We start from the raw sequence: 23,872 nt of genomic DNA, 5'->3' as shown, positions 1-23,872 counted from the left end.
CAGATGTCTCAGAGACTGTCCTCAATTCTTTTCATTTTTTTTTCTTTATTCTGCTCTGCAGTAGTTATTTCCACTATTTTATCTTCCAGGTCACTTATCAGTTCTTCTGCCTCAGTTATTATGCTATTGGTCCCTTCTAGAGAATTTTTAATTTCATTTATTGTGTTGTTCATCACTGTTTGTTTGCTCTTTAGTTCTTCTAGGTCCTTACTGAATGTTTTTTGTATTTTCTCCATTCTATTTCCAAGACTTGGGATCATCTTTAGTATCATTACTCTGAATTCTTTTCCATGTAGACTGCCTATTTCCTCTTCATTTGTTAAGTCTGGTGGGTTTTTACCTTGCTCCTTCATCTGCTGTGTGTTTCTCTGTCTTCTCATTTGGTTAACTTACGGTGTTTGGGGTCTCCCTTTCACAGGCTGCAGGTTCGTAGTTTCCGTTGTTTTTAGTGTCTGCCCCCAGCGGCTAAGGTTTGTTCTGTGGGTTGTGTAGGCTTCCTGGTGGAGGGGACTGGTGCCTGTGTTCTGGTGGGTGAGGCTGGATCTTGTCTTTCTGGTGGGCAGGTCCACGTCTGGTGGTGTGTCTTAGAGTATTTGTGGGCTTATTATGATTTTAGGCAGCCGCTCTGTTAATGGGTGGATTGTGTTCCTGTCTTGCTATTTGTTTGGCGTAGGATGTCCCGCACTGGACCTTGCTGGTCATTGAGTGGAGCTGGGTCTTGGCATTGAGATGGAGATCTCTGGGAGATTATCGCCATTTGATATTAAGTGGAACTGGGAGGTCTCTGGTGGACCAATGTCCTGAACTTGGCTCTCCCACCTCAGAGGCACAGCCCTCATACCTGGCTGGAGCACCAAAAGCCTGTCAACCACACGGCTCAGAATAAAAGGGAGAAAACGAAAGAAAGAAAGAAAGAAAGAAAGAAGAATATAAAATAAAATAAAGTTATTAAATTAAAAATAATTATTAAAATAATTTTTAAAGTAATTTAAAAAAAAAGAAAGAAAGAAGAGAGCAACCAAACCAGAACACAAATCCACCAATGAGAACAAGTTGTAAAAACTATACTAAAAAACAAAACAAAACAAAAAAACCAAATAAACAAAAAAAAAAAGACGGACAGACAGAACCCTAGGACAAATGGTAAAAGCAAAGCTATACAGACAAACTCACACTAAGAAGCATACACATACACACTCACAAAAGGAGGAAAAGGGGGAAAAAATTGTATCGTTGCTCCCAAAGTCCACCTCCTCAATTTGGGATGATTCGTTGTCTATTAATGTATTCCACAGATGCAGGGTATATCAAGTTGATTGTGGAGATTTAATCTGCTGCTCCTGAGGCTGCTGGGAGAGATTTTCCTTTCTCTTCTTTGTTCGCAGAGCTCCTGGGGTTCAGCTTTGGATTTGGACCCGCCTCTGTGTGTAGGTCGCTGGAGGGCGTCTGTTCTTCGCTCAGACAGGACGGGGTTAAAGAAGCCGCTGATTGGGGGGCTCCGGCTCACTCAGGCCAGGGGGGGGAGGGGTATGGATGAGGGGTGAGCAGAGGTCGATGTGACATTGCAGCAGCATGAGGCCCACCGTGCGTTCTCCCGGGGAAGTTGTCCCTGGATCCCAGGACCCTGGCAGTGGTGGGCTGCACAGGCTCCCCGGAAAGGAGGTGTGGAGAGTGACCTGTGCATGCACACAGGCTTCTTGGTGGCGGCAGCAGCAGCCTGAGCGTCCCATGCCAGTCTCTGGGGTCTGCGCTGATAGCTGCGGCTCGCGCCCGTCCCTGGAGCTCCTTTAAGCAGCACTCTTAATCCCCTCTCCTCGCGCACCAGCAAACAAAGAGGCAAGAAAAAGTCTCTTGCCTCTTAGGCAGGTCCAGACTTTTCCCCGGACTCCCTCCCGGCTAGCCGTGGTGCACTAACCCCCTGCAGGCTGTGTTCACACCGCAAACCCCAGTCCTCTCCCTGTGCTCCAACCGAAGCCCGAGCCTCAGCTCCCAGCCCCGCCCGCCCTGGCGGGTGAGCAGACAAGCCTCTCGGGCTGGTGAGTGCTGGTCAGCACTGATCCTCTGTGTGGGAATCTCTCTGCTTTGCCCTCTGCACCCCTGTTGCTGTGCTCTCCTCCACGGCTCCGAAGATTCCCCCTCCGCCACCCGCAGTCTCCACCCACGAAGGGGCTTCCTAGTGTGTGGAAACCTTTCCTCCTTCACAGCTCCCTCCCACTGGTGCAGGTCCATCCCTATTCTTTTGTCTGTTTTTTTTTTTGCTCTACCCAGGTACATGGGGAGTTTCTTGCCTTTTGCGAGGTCTGAAGTCTTCTGCCAGCATTCAGTAGGTGTTCTGTAGGAGTTGTTCCACATGTAGATGTATTTCTGATGTATCTGTGGGAAGGTGATCTCCACGTCTTACTCTTCTGCCATCTTCAGAAATTCTCCATTTTAAGGATTTTTAAAACAAAACTTCAAAAGGTCAAACCATGAAAAAAATAATTGATGACTTTGATAACAACAAAATTGAAGATTTCTGCTGTTTCATGACATACTTGATGAACAAGGTTATAGACAAATGTCAGAATGGAGAAGATATTATCAATGTCTAAAGCCACTATCTAGAATATATAAGGTAATACTGCAAATCACCTAGGAAAAGAAAAATGCAATAGGAAAACGGGCAAAAGATATTTAGCAGGCTATTTACAGAAGAGGAAATCCTGAAAACAACCATCCGAAATGAAATTTTAAACAATAAGGAGATAGCACTTTATACCTATTGGGCTAGCAAAATAGTAAAAGCTGGATCATGTCAAATGTAGGTGGGGCTTAAGATATGGGGTCCTCATTCATTCCTTATGGAAGTGTACATGCGTGCAGTCCAATGAAGTACGCACACACTCTACCCCCCAGCAATTTCACTCATGGTGCATGTCTGATAAGGGCTGAATTGTGTCCTCCCAAAATTCTTGCGTTGAAGTCCTATTCCCAGTACTTCAGAATGTGACTTATTTAGAGATAGTGCCTTTAAAGAGGCGATTAAGTTAAAATGAGGTCATTATGGAGGGTCCTAATCCAATCTGACTGTTGTCTTTATAAGAAGAGGAAGTTTGGACACACAGAGACACACCAGAGGTGCACTCACACAAGAAAGGGCCCTGTGAGGGCACAGGGAGAAGGCAGATGTCTGCAAGCCAAGGGGAGAAGCCTCAGAAGAAAGCAGACCCACCAAAACCTTGACCTTAGACTCCTGGCCTCCAGAACTGTGAGAAAATACATTTCTGTTGTTTATGCCACTGAGTCTGTAGCATTTTGATGTGGCAGCCCTAGCAAACTAATACAATGTCCCAAAGAAAGTCCCACGTCCCTATCCCACCCACAAAATGTCAGGAATGAGGCTGTTTACTGCAGCATTATTGGAGGTCACCTGGGTGTCCATCCTGGCTGAATAGACAGGTAAAACGTGGTGAACAAACGCACACTGTAAAGGATGAGGCAGCATTAGGAGTTAGGGACTAAATGTGCCCAGTGACATGGATGGATCATTAAAAACACAGTGTTCAGGGGAAAATGGTAAGACACAGTAAGTTATGTAACAATACTAACATTTGTGCAAATTAATAACACATTCAAAACAATACACGCCATGTAAGAACACATAAAGGCAGCCAGATGCACATAAAACATATTAGAATGGATATCTAGGGAGGGTCACAAAAGGAAACAAATACATAAACGAGAAAAGGGCCTTGCATGCACCAGTACTGGTAAAGGACCATGAATTGAGGTGTCTGACTAATTCAACCTTCTGTGTATGAGGTTAAAAATGATAGGTCCAGCTTGAGCCTGAATTAGACTCATTCCAGGGTTCTAACCTATTGGCAGGGCAAGTAGGGAGGGACCAATAGGGTTCTATTTACGTGAATGATCAAGAGGCCTTTGGGAAAAGAATGAATTCTAAGGAGATGAATGCAAACCACTTTGATTTCGTTTCAGGGCATGGAGGCACGGTGAGTATGTGGGTAGGTGAGCGGGTAGTTTTGGGGTAGTTATTCCGAATGTGGACTAGTGTTGGTCACTCAAATTCCTCTAACCCCAACCCCTGAAGATGTGTGTCTCAGCCTAAGGCAGAGTGTCTGCAGTAGGGACAGAAGAAAAACCAGAGGGGGATTTCATGAAACCGAGGTAAGATGCCCAGGAAGGCCAAGCAGCCCTGCTCTGTGGCTGGAGTTCCAGCCTGAGTGTGGCCTGAGCAGGTAGGAAGCAGTACTGCAGATGCTGTTTATCTGGCAGGACCACTTCCTGAGCACACGTGAGGCACTGTTGGGGGGTGGGACCCAGTATAGACTGAGAAGGAATTTGAGAGGATGGGTGGGGTGAAGGGTGGGTGCCTTTCCTGAAGAGCTATAGGGGAAGACCCAGAACAGTACCAGTTTGTGAGTATTCTGGAGCCTGAATATTTACCTCCAAGTCTGATGTAACCTGGGACATCTGGTCTACCTCAGATTGTGGTAGGCAGAATAATGGACCCCCAAGTCCATGTCCTCCTCCCAGGAACCAGTGAACATTTTATGTTACGTGGCAAAGGGGGATTAAGGTTGCTAGTCAGCTGGCTTGAAGACAGGGAGATTATCCTGAATCATCAGGTGGATCCAGTATGATCCCAAGAGTCCTTCAAAGTTGAAGAGGAGGCAGAATCGAACCAGAGAGATGATGGTGTGAGAAGGACTCAGCCTAACGTTATTGGCTTTGGATATGGAAGAAGAGGCCATGAGCCAAGGAATGTGGGCAGCTGCGTAAAGCCGGAAAAGGGGAGGAAATGAACTTCCCCCTAGAGCCTCCGGAAAGCACACAGTCCTGCTCACAACTTAGATTTCTGATCTCCGGAATTGTAAGTTAATAGGTAAAATTGTATTGTGTAAGCTACTAATTTGTTACAGCGGCAACAGGAAACCGGTGCGCACGTGGAAAGTTAGATATTTCATAGGAAGACTTCCTGGAAGTTAGCAGAGATTTGCAGTCAGTGGGAGACATCAAGGTGAGGAGGCTGTTTTCAAAAATGGGGGCCGTGGTCATCAGGTACACTGAGGTTTAGATGAAAAACAGGAGGAGGAACTGAGGTCACAGGGTGTGTGATTTGCCTAAAAACACATCTCCATTCCTTCAAAAAATATCAACAAGGCACTGGGGCATTAGAAGCTCTCAGCTGGGGACTTGGGAGCCAAGAGAGGTGAGGAAGACCGGCACGATGTCCTCGCTGAGCTTGCCGCCTAGCAGACTGGGGGCTTGGACCCAGGTACACCTGCCCAAGTCCAAAGATCTTCCTCACAGGAAAAATAAAAGTGCCGCTCTAACGGCTGTTGCTCTGACAACATTCTCCTAGAGTGCGGTGCCAGGTCCCTAAGGCTGAGCCCACTCTGCCTAGACTTTGCTGTATCTGATTATCTGATTATGGTACAGGAGACGAAGAGTTCCTGCCTTAGATGAGACCTAGGTTCCCACTCAACTCCTTTGAGTTACGCGAGGCCAGACTCTTTTCCTCTCTGTGCCTCAGTTTCCTCATCTGTAAAATGGAGGCAATAACTCCCTGCCTTCCGAGCGGTTGGGATGATCAGTGATAATGAATATACAGTGTCTGACACAGAGTCAGCCTTCAATAAGTGAGACCTTTAAAAAGCATTAAAGTTAATTTTCGTGCTTTGTCTATTAGACTACATATAAAATCCCTTAAAAAAAATCAAGTGACAGACTATGAAAATCAAATATAAAAGGTGTTATTTCACTTCCTTTACAAAAGGATGTGTGGTGGAAATATTGCATTTTGGATAAGAAATGATTCTGCTGCCTTGTTACAGCATTTTAAATGAAACCTTTCAGGAATACCTGCTTAGAACTGATGCTGAAGGAAAAATATTTCGATTTTATAGGAAGGAGCTAAAGTCATTACTTTTATGAAGCTTTATAAATGTCATTCAAACACACCATCTTCTTTTCATTTGCTATTGAAGCCTTTACTTATGCAAATCATGACAAATGTGAAGGAAAGCCAAGCTTCCCCTGGAATGCTAATATAATCACAAAGAGGGTGGAAGAATTACTTCTGAAGGAAAAATCTATATTGCAGCTCTGTGAGTCAGATGAAAATGAAGCTTCCAGAAAACCTCATTAGTGCTCTGCTCATTAAGAAATTGTGTTAAAAAGCAAAGAAACTGGAATGAGTTTCCTTCCCTTATAGGGAGCGCAAATTCATCACATAAACACGATTTCAGGGGGATTGTTATTTCTTGATTGATGGTAAAAAACACTTAACAGCTCTCAGGCATCTTATGGTACTTTGTAATTATTAATTTTATTTATTTAGACGTTCGTTCATAGATTCATTTGTTTGGTCACGTTTTCACTCATGTATTAATTCAATAACCATTAAGAACCATTAAGCTATGTGCACAGGGCTGGTAAAGTATTGTGGCAGAAGGAAAGATGAATTAGACGTGAATTTTGTTTTCAAGGGGTTCAAAGTTTAAGAGGGATGACAAAATATCTACCTGAGAAAGGCTGACACACTCCTGTCTCTCCACCCCCGTCCTTGGCCCTAGCATCTAAAAATGACTTAAGATACACATAAAAAAAAATTAGTAACAGCACTGAGTGCGCCCTTCATGAGGAATTAAAAAAAAAATGAGAAGGCAGATGGAATTAGATTGAAGGAAAAATCCATAGTCAAAAGGACCTGCTGTCAAACATGGTAGCAACTGTGGGTGTTCCGTGCTCTGGAGAGAAGAGTATCAACAAGAATTGGTCTGACGGACAGGGTACATGGCTGGGGTCTAACACGAGGAGTAGCCAGGCGACTTTCTGATCCCACGTCCTTCCCGTGTGAGTGTCTGACCTCCGTGGAGGGGGAGGGGATGCACATGGGTGCCAGGCTCCAGAAGCAGAGCATCGGGATGGAGTAGAGAGCCCCCTCCGCCCGCCTCCAGGAGACTTGCTTCTGGTATAATGACCAAGAGCATAATCCTGCCCCACCCTACATCCTGCTTCCCTTTATCACCAGAGGTAGCAACCAATCAGATTCTCTTCTGCAAACATGTGACCAGAGCCCAAGGGCGTGAAGCTAGTCAGATTGTGTTGGTCGCACAGAGCAAGGGCCAGGAACCTCCAAAACCACATGCAAGCTGAATTTAGGGGAGGAGAAACAATGGGCTAGCTGAAAATGGTGCAAATTTAGAGAGAAGCAGAGATGGAAGGAGGGTGTGTGGGAGACACAGAGGGAGGGAATAGAGAGAGAGAGATTGATTGAGAGGTTGAGAGAAACTGATGACTTTCCAGTTTTTTTGGGTATCAGATGTATGTCCTGGCTGGAAGGGGTCTCATGAGACTCCCTTCTCTCTCGGCTTTTCAATAGCCGAAATGAATGGATTTATTCTCTTTACTTCTAAAGAATCCCTGATTAAGACTTAATCTACTCTGATTCCTAAGAACACCATCATGGCTGTACAGTAAGATAGCTCTAGGCAGTCTTGACATTTTTCTTCCCTTTCTCCTTTGTATATCAATAAAATTATACCCATGAATGTATTTCCCCTGGGGATATAAAGCAGAATCAACCTTGCATCACAAAAAAGATAGGAATAATCTTGTCCCTTCCATTATTTGGAGTCCATCCTGGCTTACTCACTGGCTATTCCTTAACTTTCAGATAAACAACAAATAAATTGTTTTAGTATTATAAGTGTATCCTAAATACTGCATGAGACATACTAACACTAAAAGTTTATTCATTGCATGTGATATACTAACACTAAAAATTTATTCACTGCATTGTATAATTATAAATTATAAATTTATAATTAAATTTATATTAATTATAATTTATATTGCTTAAATCTGATACCCTATCCTTGCTTTGATTCACCACTGACGCTAATACTTAACTCCTTTTTTGTCCTTCTCACACCACAATTATTTGTTTGCTAGACCCTGAGCTCCTTGAAGGCAAGAATTACGTCTTATTTTCCTCAGAACTCTACATACTAACACAATACCTGGCACAAATGTTTTCTGAATCAAAGCGAACTGACGATTCTCATTTACAAAGTTGGCTGAGGCCAGAGGCCCTCCCTGTGCCCTTGAGTTAATGAGTTTTCTGGGAGTAGAGAGGGAGGTCATATGGTGGGTTCCATGACCTCATGATCAATGCTAACAGAGCTGCATCCATAGTGGATGAAGAACTTCCAACTGAGAAATAAAGTGCCTGGTACCTTGCAGATGTCACTCCACTGCCCAGGACCGTTATCGTTGATGGCTCTCACTTTAAACAGATACTCGGTGTTGGGGGTCAGGTTGTGCAGCTCCAGGTTCTGCTGCATTATATCCCGAATTTGTGCACAGAGCTCTGTCTGCACATTGTTCGGAGGGGAATTAATGAGTTCGTAGAATTCCATCTCAAAAGAGTCCACGTCTTCTATTGGGCATGTCCAGTAAACCTAGGAAGAAATGAACATGTCAGTGGGGTACTAGCACACATCATTCAGCTTTCTTTCCCATGAAGATCTGTATCGTGGATTCTCTGGGGTGAGTTTAAGCTGACTCATCCCCTCTAGCTGCTGAAGACTTTGAATTAGACCTTGTGCAACAGTCCTGAAAGGCTTCGTGATGGATCCTGACGTGAGGCTTTCAATGCGTTTCAAGAACAGAAGAATGCTCCTCTGGCTTCTGCTCCTGTCGCTGTGGAGGTGAACTTGTCCTCCTGACACCACTAACCAGAGTGGCTACCATTTATTGAACACATATTACGCATCAGATTCTGTGTCAGACATTGCCTGCCTCGTTTAGTCCTCACAGTTCCCTAGGAGGGAGATTTCATTATCCCATTTTACAGTGGAGGCTCAGCAGGCTTACATTCAGCAATTCCAATGGAACCACAGACTACTAAAGTTGGACAGTGTATCTATTTCAACTCTCTGTTTCATACACAAGGAAGTAGAGTCCCAAAGAGGTGAAGTGACTTATCCAAGTCATGGAGAATATATGTTCACACTCAAAGCATAAAATGTCACCTCTTGGGAAGAGGTATATTAACAAGTGTCAATTAGCAGATTGTGCCTGGCATATAAATATTTTATAATAATTGCATTTTAAAACAGATATTGCATGGTTTATTTAAATGTTAATAAATTTAAATGTTATTGTGTATAAAGTTAATTTATAATTACTCATAAGTATATAAATTTTAAAATTTGTATGGATTTGTATAATTAATTTATAATTTTTTTATGAATTTACACTTTTAAAACTGTACATTTACGTGACTTGTTAATAAAAATTAACTTATCTTTTCTGATTATCAAAACATACTCATTTAAAATACATACCTGGAAAATACAGAAAAATTATAAGGAAAGAAAGAAAATAAACATCTCTTTTAATCCCACAATTCAGTTAATAATTCGTTATATTTCCTTCCAATTTTGGAATATACACAAGCACACAAATACATATAAAATACATACCTGGAAAATACAGAAAAATTATAAGGAAAGAAAGAAAATAAACATCTCTTTTAATCCCACAATTCAGTTAATAATTCATTATATTTCTTTCCAATTTTGGAATGTACACAAGCACACAAATACATATAATTTGGATTATTATTGCTCTGATTCCTGCTTTCTTTCACTTATTACATTTTATATATGTCCCTATATCATTAAAAATTCAGCAAAGCACCATTTTAATAACTGCCCTATAAGTGATTTACTCCTTCTATAGCTGAACATTTAGGTTGTTTCTAATTTTACACTCTAATAAGTAATGATGCATTGAACACTTTGGGGCATGAATCTTCATTGAATTTTTAATCGCTTCCTTGGGAGCGAGTTCTAGAAATAAAGTTGAGTTTTTATGAAAAAACTCTTCAGGATTTTTAAGGTACAGAGTGACCAGTGTAAGGCTAACTTAAAGAATATTTCCCATGCCCAAAGAGTACTGTTAGCCAACCACCACTTGAGAGAGATGCCAACACAGACTTCCTCTCCTGCATTACTGAGTACTATGATTCCTGTGTGAATTACACCCCGTGATCCTGAAATACGGATCAATGATATTTTTACATCAAATACCACTGTTTGGCAGTAGGTTTAGGTGTCCTATCTTGAGAGTCAATAACTTGACTGGATTTTTTCTGTGTAGGGTCCTTTCTTGAGCTCATCAAGGGACCATTTATAGGTGGCATAGGGTGACTGTTCTCCAAGCCCAAGTACAGAACAGGTACCACCAGTCCTTCCCCTGCAGAGCGAGATCCTGCCCACCTCCCAAGTGGTCTGAGTTGTGTGAGATGAGACCTAATGCCATCCCTGATATAATATCACATACACTGCAGGTTTTGCTGATCTAAGATCATTTGGAAATGTAGGTTCAGCTGCTCCGTTGCGGGCATCTGCTATGTGAAGGGCAGAGATATTTTTGCCGTGTCTGACAGCCTATGGGAGGATATGTTGTATATGTTCTACCTTGCCACGTAAGGTCATTCTTGGGGTCAATTATAAATGCCAAGACATAGATTATAATGTCTCAGGAAAATAGAAAAGTAAGGCTTGGTCAGTGCCTGGCTTTCATTTTCTTGTTTTTAGACCCTTGATACTAAATTGTGGTCTGCAGACCGGCAGCAATGCCAACATCTGGACGTTTGTTAGAAGCGTAGAATCTCAGGCCCCACTGAGACCCACTGAAACAGAATTTGCATTTTAACAAGACCCTCAGGTGCATATTAATGTTTGAGAACCACTAGTTTAGGATTCAAGGATGCTAAAAGTCTTTGTGAGTGTTCTCGGATCATGGAGACAAAAGATGGGCTCTGCCACATGGAAGCAGGCAGTGGGTTGGCTTGGGAGGTATCCCTGTAGGACCCAAAGAGGAGGCAAGATATGCTCTGATAGAATATCTTTTTTCCTCCCTGGACTTTAATAAAACATTCTATAAACAATTCAATTTAGGTTCAGCTGGATTTGAAAGGAATGTTAAGAGATGCGCCATTTGTTCATGTTAGGCCTAGAAGTTCAAAGAAGAGCCATGTCCCCTGAAGCTGGGTGATGGTAGCTGTAGAGGTCTGTGAGACATCCACACACCTCCAATGCCACCCCCCCTTCCCCAAAAAAGCTGAATCTCGGGAGATAAGAATTGGAATTCCATTGGGGATTATCCTTCTAATCTTTCCAAATCATGAAGAGTCTGGATAGTTTCTTTAGAAGAAGTAGCAGTTTAGAGGAATCACAGCTGATAGACAACAGAGCCTGCTTTTCTAATTCCAATTTCTGTGCTCCCTCTACTGCTACACGTTCTCCTCTGGAAAATATTACCCTCTCCAAGAAGTCTCTTCAAATTACTTTGTTTCCCAAATTGTGCTCTCTTTCAATAAAGAAGCTGCCTTTGAAGTGGAGTTGGGGCTTTCAGATGTACTTCTGGCTATGAGTTAAATACATTGTTTGGTTTAAAACAATCTTGGGCTACTTAAGATTTCGGGAACTTATCCCTTTTGAATGGTCTGACCACAAAGAGTCTAGAGGGACAGATTTGAGTGACCGGACCCTAGAGATCAAACAAGTAAGTGCAACCTTTCCTGACTACCCCGCTCCATTCCATAGCCCACACCCTCCCATCTTCCCTACAGGGCCCAGAGCCTTTCTTACCTTGGCAGCTCTCGGATACACCAGAGTCTGGTAGATAAGAATTGGGCCTGGAGTCTTCAGGGAGCTCTCGTTGAACGAGTACCAGTTGTGGAAGCTGCTGCTGTCCTGCACAGGCTGGTTTTCTACCCCTGCACTCCAGTAAGTGTAGAGGCTGTCTGTGGGCTTGGCAGGTTCAGCTGACTGGGCTCGCCCATAGGCCTCCAGACCCATCTTGGTCTTCTCACAGCTGGGGACATTAAAGGACAATGAGGAGGAGCTTCGCTGGCATATCTGCTGGTTGCCGAAGCTGTGGGTACTGCAAGTGACCTTCCTGGCCATCATCATTTCTGAGTGCTGGGGATAGGGTGATGGCAGGGAGTTCCCTGAGGAACACACCTTCTTGGGCCCTGCGGGGAAGAGTTCGTGGATGGCATTGGAGAGCTCAGCAAAGTCCAAGGGCATGCAGTTCAAGGAGTGGAGCCGGAGCTGTGGGTCTGGCCTGTAGGTGCTCTGGATACCGTCCTCGATCTGGTCCACCAGAATCTTGGCCGACTGCAGGAACGCCACCTGGCCTGTCTCCTTCAGTGCTTCCTTGGAGTAGGCGATCAGGCCACCCATTTCGTTCACCTTCATGGTGGTGACGTACACATATTTTTCAATCTCTTTCTGCCTGGACACTTCCAGATTCTCTATCTGCTCCATGATGGTTTTCTCTTTCTCCTGGAGAATGCTGCGCAGCTTGAGGAATCCATTTCTGATCTCTTTGCGCTTTACCTCCTTGTCAGCTTTAAAGCTGTTTTTTAAAATGTTGAATTCCATGAGGTCATTATCAATTTCATATCGGACTGCAAAACAACCAAGTGAGTTACTTCAGTTAAATTTTTCATTTCCCCAGATGTCAAAGCCAGTGGCAAACTGGAGCAAACTAACTTGGGCTCCAAAGATGTGGGTGGAAAGGGAGGGAGACCACTTGTTGCTGCGCTGAAAGATGCTGGCATAGGTTTATAAAATGAATGTGGCCTCTCTCCATACACCCCTCTCTTTCTCTTTGTGTAATACTTCCCTTGGGTAGGACAGCCATCCTTCCCTGGCATACTTCTATCTCGTAATCCCTGCAGCCTTGGGTCTAAAGTTGGGAGTTCAAGGCCACCTTTGATGTTAGTTTTCACCAGACTTCACTTGTCAGCAAGTTTTACTTGAGAAGAGATGATGCCACAAAGTGATGGATTTTCCCGGTGTGAAAACTTAAGCTTTTGCAGGGGTGGGAGAAAGAACTAAATTTCTAATGACTGCTTCTAAATACTGCCTTGCCTTGTTCACCAAAACCCAGCCCTAGACAATGGTGGCAGATCAGCAAAGTTCCCCTTCACTGTGGTTGCTCTTTAACATGTTCCTTTTCTCTGCTGGGGACTTTGACTCCCTTGGGTTCAGCTGGGCTCCCTCTCTTGCTTACTCCCCACTTACTTTCCAGAAAGCATCTGCTGTTACACTCCAAGGAAAACCGAGTTTATCCTGCCGCCTCTCACATGGTATTTGGATTTTAAGTTCACTCAGTCATTCAACAAACATGTGACACCTGTTCCATGTCACACGCTTTTCTAGGCTCTAGGGATACAGATATGAGCGTGAGAGGCCACTGATGTTCCAGGCACGCATAAACCCAACGATACTGCAGTGTGGAAGATGCTGGGGCAGGATGAGCACGTGGGCCACCTCTGTCTGTGAAATGGCAACTTCACAGTTGCCATTTATAGGGTCTTAGGCATTAGGCAGTGATCTCAAGACATGTCCACCTTCTGTGGCCTACTCTAGAGGTAAGGTCCTCCCCATGAAAGGCTGACTGTGCAGTGATTTGATGGGCTATAATCCTCTCCAAATTTTACTCAGCAGTGGGGGTGACCAAGTCATGTTTCTTAACATAGCCCTGGGTCCACAGTAAGTTGGATCTCTGTGGGTGGTGGCACAGAGGTGTGCATTACAGTAAGAGAAACCCTCGGGTTCTGGCAGACCATGAGAACAGGACCACAGCTGTCTCAGTTACCACCGTGACTAGGATGTGTAGAGGTGCTAGAATGGTGTTTGTTGAGTGAAAGCCATTCTGTCCTGTTTTCTAACATCTTTGGGGTGAACATCAGCAGTGTTGCTCTCTGGCCTGCTTTCTGAAGCCCCCATTTCCTCTGCTCACCTCCTCCCTCACACTGACCCAGAAGGGATGGGGAGGCAATACAGATGGGGGCTGAACAGGGGACTGTCATGATGTGACTGCAGTGGTGCTGAGAAATGCTCCCTGCCCTCTCCACGTGCAAGCCCTGCTGTGACTTAGGGCCCCTGAAATTCCACGTTATACATTAATTCCTTTGACTCTTCAATAGTTACTCACTGTTAGAAGAAATCTGAATAGGAAATTCCTTGCTTTATTAGGGATTAGTTAGGCTCCTCAGAGCTGAGTCTGGAGAGGTAGGATAAAAATGTCTTAGATGAGGGGGAAGATGCCCCTTACAAATAAGGCAGTTTTGCAAGAGCTGGTCTTAGAACAAAGTCAAAGCAAGGTCTCTTTCAGGCACTATATTTAAAACTAGCTACTATTTTTTTTTTTTCTTTTTGCGGTACATGGGCCTCTCACTGTTGTGGCCTTTCCCATTGCGGAGCACAGGCTCCGGACGCGCAGGCTCAGCCGCCATGGCTCACGGGCCCAGCCGCTCCGTGGCATGTGGGATCTTCCCAGACCAGGGCACGAACCTGCGTCCCCTGCATCGGCAGGCAGACTCTCAACCACTGCGCCACCAGGGAAGCCCAAAACTAGCTACTATTTATTAAACGTTTATATAGATCCAATCTATACATTATCATGTATCACACATATGGATCATATCTATATATTATCATACATTACATACAACTTCAGAAGAGGAAGATGTTGTTTCCATTTATAGATGGGGACACTAAGGCTCAGAGAGGTTAAATGACTGCCCAGTGTCACACAGCAAGTAACTAGAAGGACCCAGGGCCTGTCCCTAATTCTATTTGTCTAACTCCAGAGCCTATGTTCTTAATTGCTCCAGTTGCCCTTCTCAGTCTTCTGTGACATCAGAATCACCTGGGGTACTTAAAAAAGAATCCAGCCAAGCTCAGGCCACGGGTTCCACCTTAAGAAAACCCTCTAGGAACCAATGGGGGCTTCCATTGGCCTGGCAACGGGGCTCCTTGTAGGCTTTCTTTAATATAGGGACTTCCCTGGTGCTGTTCCCAAATTGAATAAGTGTCAATTGACAAACAATGTTTCTAGGCATGGAGCAATTGAGAAATCAAGTTATTCCTGAAATGTTCATGCTGGTGAGAGGTCCTGGGGGCCATATTTAGCAAAGTCTGTCCCTGACCCACTTCTATGTCCAATGGGACCTTCCTGTGCAGCTCAGCGGAAAGCTGCCCCCTGGTCAATCTGTTCAGACCTGTTTGTATGGACACTGAAATTTCTGACAGGGGAGAGGCTGGGTTGATCTGGAGCACGCTGGTCATTTGACTCCAGGCCACCACGTAGGGAAACAGACCACAGGTGTATTGGTGGTTCCCGTTGTTTTTCTATCTCTTTATCTTTAGATTCTGGTCACTGTTTAGCAGAATAGGTTGTCAAATGTTGTGGAATTAACATGGACTTTGGAGTCAGAGAGACCGGCTCTGCCATTTACTAGGGGACTTGTGCCAGTTCCTTCTTGGAATCCCAGTTGTCTATCCTGGGGGTGGTGGAATATTAGTGCCTGTACTGTAGGATTATGGAGAGAATTAGACATAAGTCCTCTAAAAGGCCCCGGTAAAGTAGGCCTCTGTTCAAGGAAACGATTCCCAGGGGCAAAGAGCCTAAAAGGATCCCTGAGATCCTCATGTCTAACCTGGTGGATATACACCCAGAAATTATTGGGCTCTTTGCTGAACCCTGGGAAATATCTCTGTACTGGGTTCCATCACGAAAACCTGAGTCAGTTTCCCTTATAGAAACTATAACTCTATTATATGTAGTCAACATAAAATAACCATGAGCAGGCGTGCAGAGGAAAAGTGAGCTGTTGACCACAACATTACTGGCTATTTCTGGGTTTTCCCATTATTATGTATTTGCTATCAGTTCCTTTACTGTGCTGCCTGCAACTTCAAGGGAAATTTAAAACTGAGGTAACTCTCAGCATCGACTTAATTCTTTTTCCCTTTAAATTGGGAAGATACTGAAGAAACCCATCTTTAGGGTCACAACACCTTAGAAAGGCTCACAGAACTTCACGATACTACAGGATCAATCTCTTCGTTCTCCAAAGGAGGAAATGAGGCCCAAGGTCATGAAAATTATAACCAAGATTATAGAATCTTTATGTACTTATTATGGGCTAGATCATTCTTTGCATGCTTCAGTTAGAGTATCTCATTTAATCCTCACAACCACCCAAATAGGAAAGAACAAATTGTTCAGGGAAGAACAAATCTGACATGGTATTAGATCTGTTCCTTTTGCTTTAACCTTTGTGCTTTGTTAACATGTGGTTAGTCCAGCAGGCTCTGCACCTTTTGTAAAAGAATGTTGCCTATAGCCTGAAATATATGGGATATATATTTGGGATATATATATATATATAGCCTGATATATATATGGGATAAATATATGGGATAGCCTAGTCTCAAGGCTCTCATCTTTAAAAGTCCATTCACATAGAGATAAAAAGTTGCAGAACAGAGAACAACATTTGTCTTGTTGGAGGTTTGCAGGAACATCGTGACCTGACCTGTGTGGGCAGCTGCAAGGACAAAGGATACAGACACCAAGAAGCTTGCGGCAACCAACCTGACCCCTCCCTCACCTTGCTTTTAAAAGTGCCTTGCTGAAACCCCTCCCAGAGCTTGGGGTTTTGGGGGACAGGAGCCACCTGTCTCCTTGCCTGACCCTGCAATAAATCTTTCTCTGGTCCAAACTCCGACCTATTGTCAGTTTGTTTGGCCCCACTGTGTGCCGGGCACACGAACTTGCATTGGGTAACACCATTATCCCCATTTTATAGATGAGAAAACCAAGGCACAGGGAGGTTAAGTGGCTGGTGGTAGTTGCCAGATGTGGATTCCAGGCCACTGACTTGCAGCCTGGCTCAGTGCCTCCCAGGGCTTGGACTGCCCCACCAGGTGGAGGTAAGGCTCTCTAAACAGATCCTCCCACATCACCTTCCCCATCAGTTCCTGAGCTAGGAGTGGTGGAGGGAGAAGAGGGGACCAGGACCTGCTTTGAACTTGGCGATGGCGCTGAAGAGCGCGGCAGCCCTCTCGGAGCAGGCATCGATGAGGCTGATGGTGTCGTGGCCATTGTGTAAGGCAGTCTTGCAGAAGCTGCAGAGCAATTCGTCGTCATTCCGGCAGTACTCAATGACGCGGCTGGACGGGTGGTGGATGCAGATCTTCTCGTCCTGGTCCTCGGTGCTGGTGTCCACGAACACGTGGTCCTGCATGGTCACGTCCGAGTGGAAGGTCTTGAGGCAGTCGTTGCACAGGTTGAGGCGGCAGGTGATGCAGCGCTTGTAGGCGATGTTCTGGCTGCGGCAGACCTGGCAGACGATAGGCCCGCTGGAGCGGTCGAAGCGCCACCTGAGGTAGCCATGCTGCTGCATGTAGCGCTTGGTGAGGCGTCCGCGCAGGTAGTTCTCGGGCAGCAGCATCTTGTGGCTGTAGGGCATGCAGTGCGAGCGGTTGCACACGGGGCAGATGAGGATGAAGAAGTTCTCGGTGACCTCGGCGTGCTTCTGCAGCTGCCGCAGGCACTTCTCGCACAGGCTGTGGTGGCAGGGTAGTATGAAGGAGTGCAGGCGCAGCCGGCTGCAGATGGGGCACAACAGGTGGCTGACCAGGTTGCTTTTCGCGGGCATCATCTTCACCTTATCCAGTTGCATGTCGCTGCTCCCGATGCGCAGGGCCATCTTGGAGCTGCAAGGGGAAGCAAACACGGGACCTCAGGGGGAGAGCTCCGTTTCTCCACCTCGGAAGGAACCGGATGTCACTGAGCCGCTTTGTGGTGTGATGGGGAGGGGCATGGCTGTGCCGGGGTGGGGTGGGGGGAGCGGGCGGATGGTGCCTGGGTTCTAAACCCCCCTCCACCATCCTTTAGCTGGGCGATGCCAGGTAAGTTAATTAACCTCTCTCTGCCTCTCTCCTCGTTATAAAATTAGTACTCGCCTGATAGAGTTTCTTGAGAAAATTAAAATTGATTTGAATACCTGCACGGCCTTAGAGCGGTCCCTGGAACACAGTAAGTGCGATACAACTGCTTGTTATTTTTTGAGCAAGAGAAAAACAGTCCAGAGGGGCTGGCACTGTCAGCTGGGTCTTGGGGTTCTGTTGGCCCTGGATAATATCACAGAACAGCCACAGCAGACAAGGCCATTCTGGGACTGTGATGGAGCAAAACAGAAACAAGACCACTTCTTCATGTTTGAACTCAGACAAAAGCAAGAACATTGTCCAAACCACAAAAATGATCAAACATCCCCTGTCCTGGTTAAGGACAGTGACTGCTGCTTTTTCACCAGTTGCAGCTTCAGGCTCAACTCTGTTCTTCCCACCTTCTGGGCAAGATTTATTAAGATACCTAATAGGAGATTTACCCCTGTGTCCTCACCTAACATGTGCCTAAATCCTGTAATAACTTAGTGATGCCTTCTTACGGAGACACCTCACACTTGCTCGTGGTGTATCTCTCAGTTGTTGCACTGGGCCAGTAATTCCAGTCTCCTCTGGGCACTGACATTACTGTTGTGGGTGAGATGGAACATAGAAGAAGATGGGCAAAGTGTTCTTCACAGGACACCAGGAGGTTAGTTGCCCAGCCAAGCCCAGACCCCGTGCGTTCTGATCACCAGACCTCAACTATGACTTAAGGGGCTAGGTGTTAGGGGCAGGTTGCACATGGTGAAATGCGCTGCTTTAGAGTTGCACTTTTGAGATAAGTTTCTTCACCTCTCTCACCCTCAGTAAACCAAAGCTCACAATATTACTTCCTTCATGAGGATTTTAAAGTCTCCATGAGATAATCCACGATAAGTGCTTAACTCCCTGGACATAGTAAGCATTCAATAAATGGCCACTACAGTGACTCCCCTCTGTTCCTAGCCAGCTCATGTCCACAGCAGGGGAAAACAGTGGTCAAGTCTATGAAAAATATGTGCTTGTACGGTGTGTGTGTGTGTGTGTGTGTGTGTGTGTGTGTGTGTGTGTATGTTGAATCTTTGTCTAATATCTGGGGCTGATTTCATATATTGTAAGAACTATGGATGAAGTAAGTGCATACTTGTAAACTTTCAAGTGCATGTTCTAAGAAGCTACAATCAGGGCAAAAGCAGTTTATGAAAATAAATGAATTAGCCATGGGGATGGAGGTATAAAACATACTTATTTGGACCTAGAGTCTGTCATACAGCGTGAAGTAAGTCAGAAAGAGGAAAACAAATACTGTATGTTAACACATATATATGGGATCTAAAAAAAAACAATGGTTCTGAAGAACATAGGGGCAGGACAGGAATAAAGACACAGATGTAGAGAATGGACTCGAGGACATGGGGAGGGGGAAGGGTAAGCTGGGACGAAGTGAGAGAGTGGCATGGACATATATACACTACCAAATGTAAAATAGATAGCTAGTGGGAAGCAGCTTTGTAGCACAGGGAGATCAGCTCGGTGCTTTGTGACCACCTAGAGGGGTGGGATAGGGAGGGTGGGAGGGAGACGCAAGAGGGAAGGGATATGGGGATATATGTATATGTATAGCTGATTCACTTCGTTATACAGCAGAAACTAACACACATTGTAAAGCAATTATACTCCAATAAAGATGTTTAAAAAAAACATACTGATTTTGTGACTATTCCTATCCCTTCTTCTCTGTTTGTATTAGTGATGTCTAGGGGTTGCGTTTGACATTCTGCCTGTGTTCTTTTTTGTGTTCTTGCAGTCCCTATATGCCTCTGGATCCTTCCCCATTCCCTTGGCCAGGGACCCAGGTCTCAGAGCCCAGGCAGTCAAGGGTGATACCCAAACATGTTGGAAGGGAGTGGCACCATGGGGACAGTGCCGGTTATGGAGACTCGGGCACCTGGATAGCTCCTCCCTTAGAGATTTGCATGCTGGTGTCCAAGCCTGCCAGACTCAATGTTCTCAGCTTTGTTCCTTCTCTGCTTTCCCAGCCTCTCTGCTTTCTCCTGCTCCAGCAGGGGTCATCTGGAGGGGGGAGGGCAGATGTATACATGAGAGTTGGGTGGATTTCTCTAGTTTCATGAGGTGGGGCTATGAGAATCAGTGTGTAATATAAAGGGAGACAGCACGAGAAATCAGAAAGAAGGAGGGAGAGAGGAGGGTGCTGGGGAAAGAGAAAGAGAGAACAGGGAGAAGAGACAGGTGTTAATGGCCCAGGGAGTTGGGGTGAAGGTGAAAAAGGAAGTGAGAAAAAGAGATGAGTAAAGGCAAAGGGGGATGAATGAGATCAGAGTGAGGCAGGATGAGGAAAATGCTGAGAAGGAAGCAGTGACGAGGAACAGGGGAGGCGGTGGGCCAGACACCAGGAGAGAGGCCAGGTGGAAGATAAGCCTCAGCGGACCCAGCACCAACCCCCTGACACTTGCAGTAGCATCTCTGACCATCATCAGAAAGCCTCAGGCTTGGACTTGGGCATTCAGTGGTCATGATTCCACGCCACAACCATCACCAAGCCCAGCAGCCTTGTCTTTTTGTTGAGATAACTGGCCTCTGCTCCTCTGCACCGTGGCAGCCTCCTCCCAAATTTAGGCCTGTTCCCCTTGTACTTGGGTTCCCATATATCACCTGGCAAGTCTCCTGGCTTCCCTTCTTTTTCCCTCCAGGCCATTCTGCACTTTAGCGCCACCTGGGGGGCAGGAGAGTTTTTTTAAAATTCGGATGCCCAGGACATACCTGAAAGCCCATGAAATCAGAATGTCTGGGGGTGGGGGCCAGGCATCAGTAGTTTTTAAAGATCCCCAGGTGATTCTAATGCAAAACAAGGTTTGGGAGCTACTGGTCTAAGCATCTCCAAAGCACCAGTGTCATCCTTCCCCTGTTGAAACGGGCTTGGTGACTCTTCATTGCTGATGTGCAGGAAATGGGGCAGTTGAGAGGAGAGAGGGGTGTGAGAGTTACTTTCTGCACCTTAGAACTTCTGCACTTGAATCCAGAACCCCTGGGTTCTCTGTTCGTGCAAACACCACGCGAGGTCCATGAGCTGAGAGTAATTTTTATTAACCAGCTAGAAAGGGCTGAACTGTGAGAGAGATCATATCCTTCCCCTGAATTCACAGAGCGTTTGCTCACAGAATTGTTTTTCCAGCCGCGAAAGGCTTCCAACCTGCCTCTCATCTTTCCGCCTCTCCAAGTGCTGTCATCTTAGAATGCTGAGTTTTGGTCTTTCCCCTCTAAGAAGTCTGCCTCTGCTATTCCAGATGCCCCTCATGTGTGACATGAAGAGACCGCCTTGGTCAGGGCAGGAAGAGGCTATGCAGTGCCTGACACAGAGGGTTAATGCCCTAAGTGAGATATTGAGACCCTCAGTGCCATGACTTCTGGGTAGGAACAAAGAGAAGGCTGGCAGGAGCTCATGGCCACCTGGGGTACTTACACAGGCCATAGGGGTCAAAAGCGGCCTGTGGAAGTTACTGCTTTTCCAATGAGTGTTGCAGATATCAAGGGTTCAGAGGAGGAAGGGCAATTTATATTTTTATATCACATAACAGATTTCAAAGCAATATTAAGCCCCTGAATCATTGCAGGTACCATACTGTCTATTTTGCAGGACAGCATTTTAATTTAAGCACACAGACTCTGGGTTCAAATTCTGACTGCATCTTACTCTTTGTGTGATCTTGGGCCACTCAACCTCTCAAATGCTCAGTTTCTTCACTGGTGTGATGGGCATGAGGTAGGGGTTACCTGGGGTCACGCACGTGGTTCCCGGCAAGTTGCTTACACACTAAGTATTAGCTATTAGTATTTTGTAGAGGTGAGAGTGGTGGGGTTCAGGAGAGCTCAGCACTCACTCACACAGCTGAGGGAGCTTGGATCTGGAACTCAGGTCTATACTGATTAGTGACTGTTTAGGACACGTACACTTAATTGCTACAAAGTGTAGTTTTTTTCTTTTTTCTTGCAGGTGAGGTAAATTTTATTGCTACATTTTGAAACACAAAAAATATTTAAAATAATAGCCCCATTGAATATACGTTTTTACTGTTCCATTAAGTGCAAAACAGACTTTATAGTATTTTTTAGCTCTTTTTTTCTTCTAGTTTTATTGAGATGTAATTGACATATAACACTGTATAGGTTTAAGGTGCACAACATAATGATTTGATTTACAAATACCACACAGTGATTATCACAGTAAGTTTAATGAACATCTATCAACTCATACAGATACAAAATTAAAGAAATAGAAAAAAAGAAAAAATTAAAAAAATTTTTCTTGGGCTAAGAACTCAGGATTTATTCTCTTAACTTTCATATATAACTGACAGCAGCGTTCATTATGTATATCCTGTGGTACATCACATCCCTAGTAACCTATCTATCATAACTGGAAGTCTGTGCCTTTTGGCTGCCCTCATCCAATGCCCCACCCCTACCCCCTGCCTCTGGTAATCAAACATCTGATCTTTTCCTATGAGTTTGTTTGTTTTTGAAGAGTAATTGACCTACAACACTATGTTAGTTCCCGTTACACAACGTAGTGAGTTGCTATTTCTATACATTTCAAAAAGATCATCACGACATCTAGTTACCAACTCTCACCATACAATGACTGTGTGATGTATTTGCACCAAGACATATTGTAACGAGAGTTTATTGCTCCCAAGTTCCTGGCCTCCCTTTTTCAGATAAAGAGGTGGAATTGGGGCGGGGCTACTGACCTGCCCTGTCCCCACAGCTGGCAGGGCCCCCCCGCCCCCCGTTTTCCTGAGCCCCGGCGGCCCGCGTCGGGCGCGCGGCACTTACAAGGTACTGATGCTCTGGAGGCGGCTCCTGCGGAACGTGATGGTGGCATGGCGGCAGCAGCGGCTCTCATAGTAGTGGCACTTGAGGTTGCTGCTGGTTGTACAGCAACACTTACAGTCGGGGTCATTGGCCCAGGAGCAGCAGCAGAAGTGGCAGTTGGGGCTCTCGGAGCAGGTGCAGTGGCAGCATTGGCAGTCGCGCTCATCCTTGTAAGGGCAGGGAAAGCAGGTGCAGTTCCGCTCCGAGGTGAAGAGGAACTTGAAGCACAGACAGGAGCATAAGCGGGGACACCTCTGCCATGTAAAACATGGAGAGCAAACACACATGGCGGTCTCCATGGCGCCTACACGATTGCCACCCGCTCCCTGGAGCTCTTGGTGCCTCCTCTACCAGGATCCTGCTGTCCGTTCTCCCGTGGAGGGGTCCCTCCTCCCCTGGATGAGGCAGTCAGCTTGGAGGTTTCGAGAGGTTGGCTGTTGTGAGGCCTTCACAGGCGGTGTCCCTGCTAGGAATCTCACGGGCTGGCATTTACATAGATCAGTTCCAGGCCATTTGCTTATGTCACAATCCCTGTCTCCCCACCATATCTCACCACACAGGATAGGAGGGAGGGTGGGAACCGGGTGGGTAGTGGCAGGTGGGCTGACAGATACTCCCTGTTTCCAGAGGACCAGCTCCAGAGGAGTGTCAATGAAAAGAGCATCCTGTCCTGTATCACACTTTGGGTTATTGGCTGGATTTCCGAAGCTATTTCTCTTTGCTTGGTCCTTTTCCTGCAACTTGGGCAAGTTGACTTCAGGGTATGTCTTCATGGGCTGAAAGCCTGGGTATGATGCATTGGAAAATACAGACTGACGTGATATTCCTCTCCTTGGGCTTTTTTTTTGTATTGATAGAACTCTTTATTTGATGAACAAAGTGCAGTGTTTACAAACAATAATGCCACATATAAAGGGAATCACCATTTGGAGAAAGAATGAAAGGAAACACAGGTATAGGTTCTTTAAAGCACTTCTGTCAGTAGTGATTGAGTTTGTCAGTTGCTGCAGAGTCACTGCTGATTTTTATGAGGCTTGGGGCGTTAGTCACTGTGAATATTTCTTGGCATTTTTTGCAGCCTCATGGGGTTAGGCTGAGACTCAAGCTCTGTTTCCTACGCCCCTGCACTCCTCCCCAGTTCTATCTCACTGTATCCCTTTTAT

The 23,872-nt window shown here is 45.4% G+C and overlaps 1 protein-coding gene across 1 annotated transcript in view; it reads right to left on the bottom strand.

The window, feature by feature from the left end:
• Positions 1-23,174, bottom strand: part of TRIM42 (tripartite motif containing 42) — a 29,869-nt gene extending 6,695 nt beyond the window's left edge. The window contains exons 1-4 of the mRNA XM_032631201.1: positions 22,671-23,174; positions 16,903-17,600; positions 11,670-12,493; positions 8,244-8,468 (exon numbers count right to left, since the gene is read on the bottom strand). Coding sequence (XP_032487092.1) covers positions 8,244-8,468; positions 11,670-12,493; positions 16,903-17,600; positions 22,671-23,008 — 2,085 coding nt within the window. The 5' untranslated portion in view covers positions 23,009-23,174. The remainder of the gene's footprint in view (positions 1-8,243; positions 8,469-11,669; positions 12,494-16,902; positions 17,601-22,670) is intronic.
• Between the last annotated feature and the right edge of the window lie 698 nt (positions 23,175-23,872).

This window comes from Phocoena sinus, chromosome 4 (genome assembly GCF_008692025.1).
Source record: "Phocoena sinus isolate mPhoSin1 chromosome 4, mPhoSin1.pri, whole genome shotgun sequence".
NCBI classification, from domain to species: Eukaryota; Metazoa; Chordata; class Mammalia; order Artiodactyla; family Phocoenidae; genus Phocoena; species Phocoena sinus.
The sequence above is the reverse complement of the archived record's forward strand: the minus strand, read 5'-3'. Positions and strand labels throughout refer to the sequence as shown.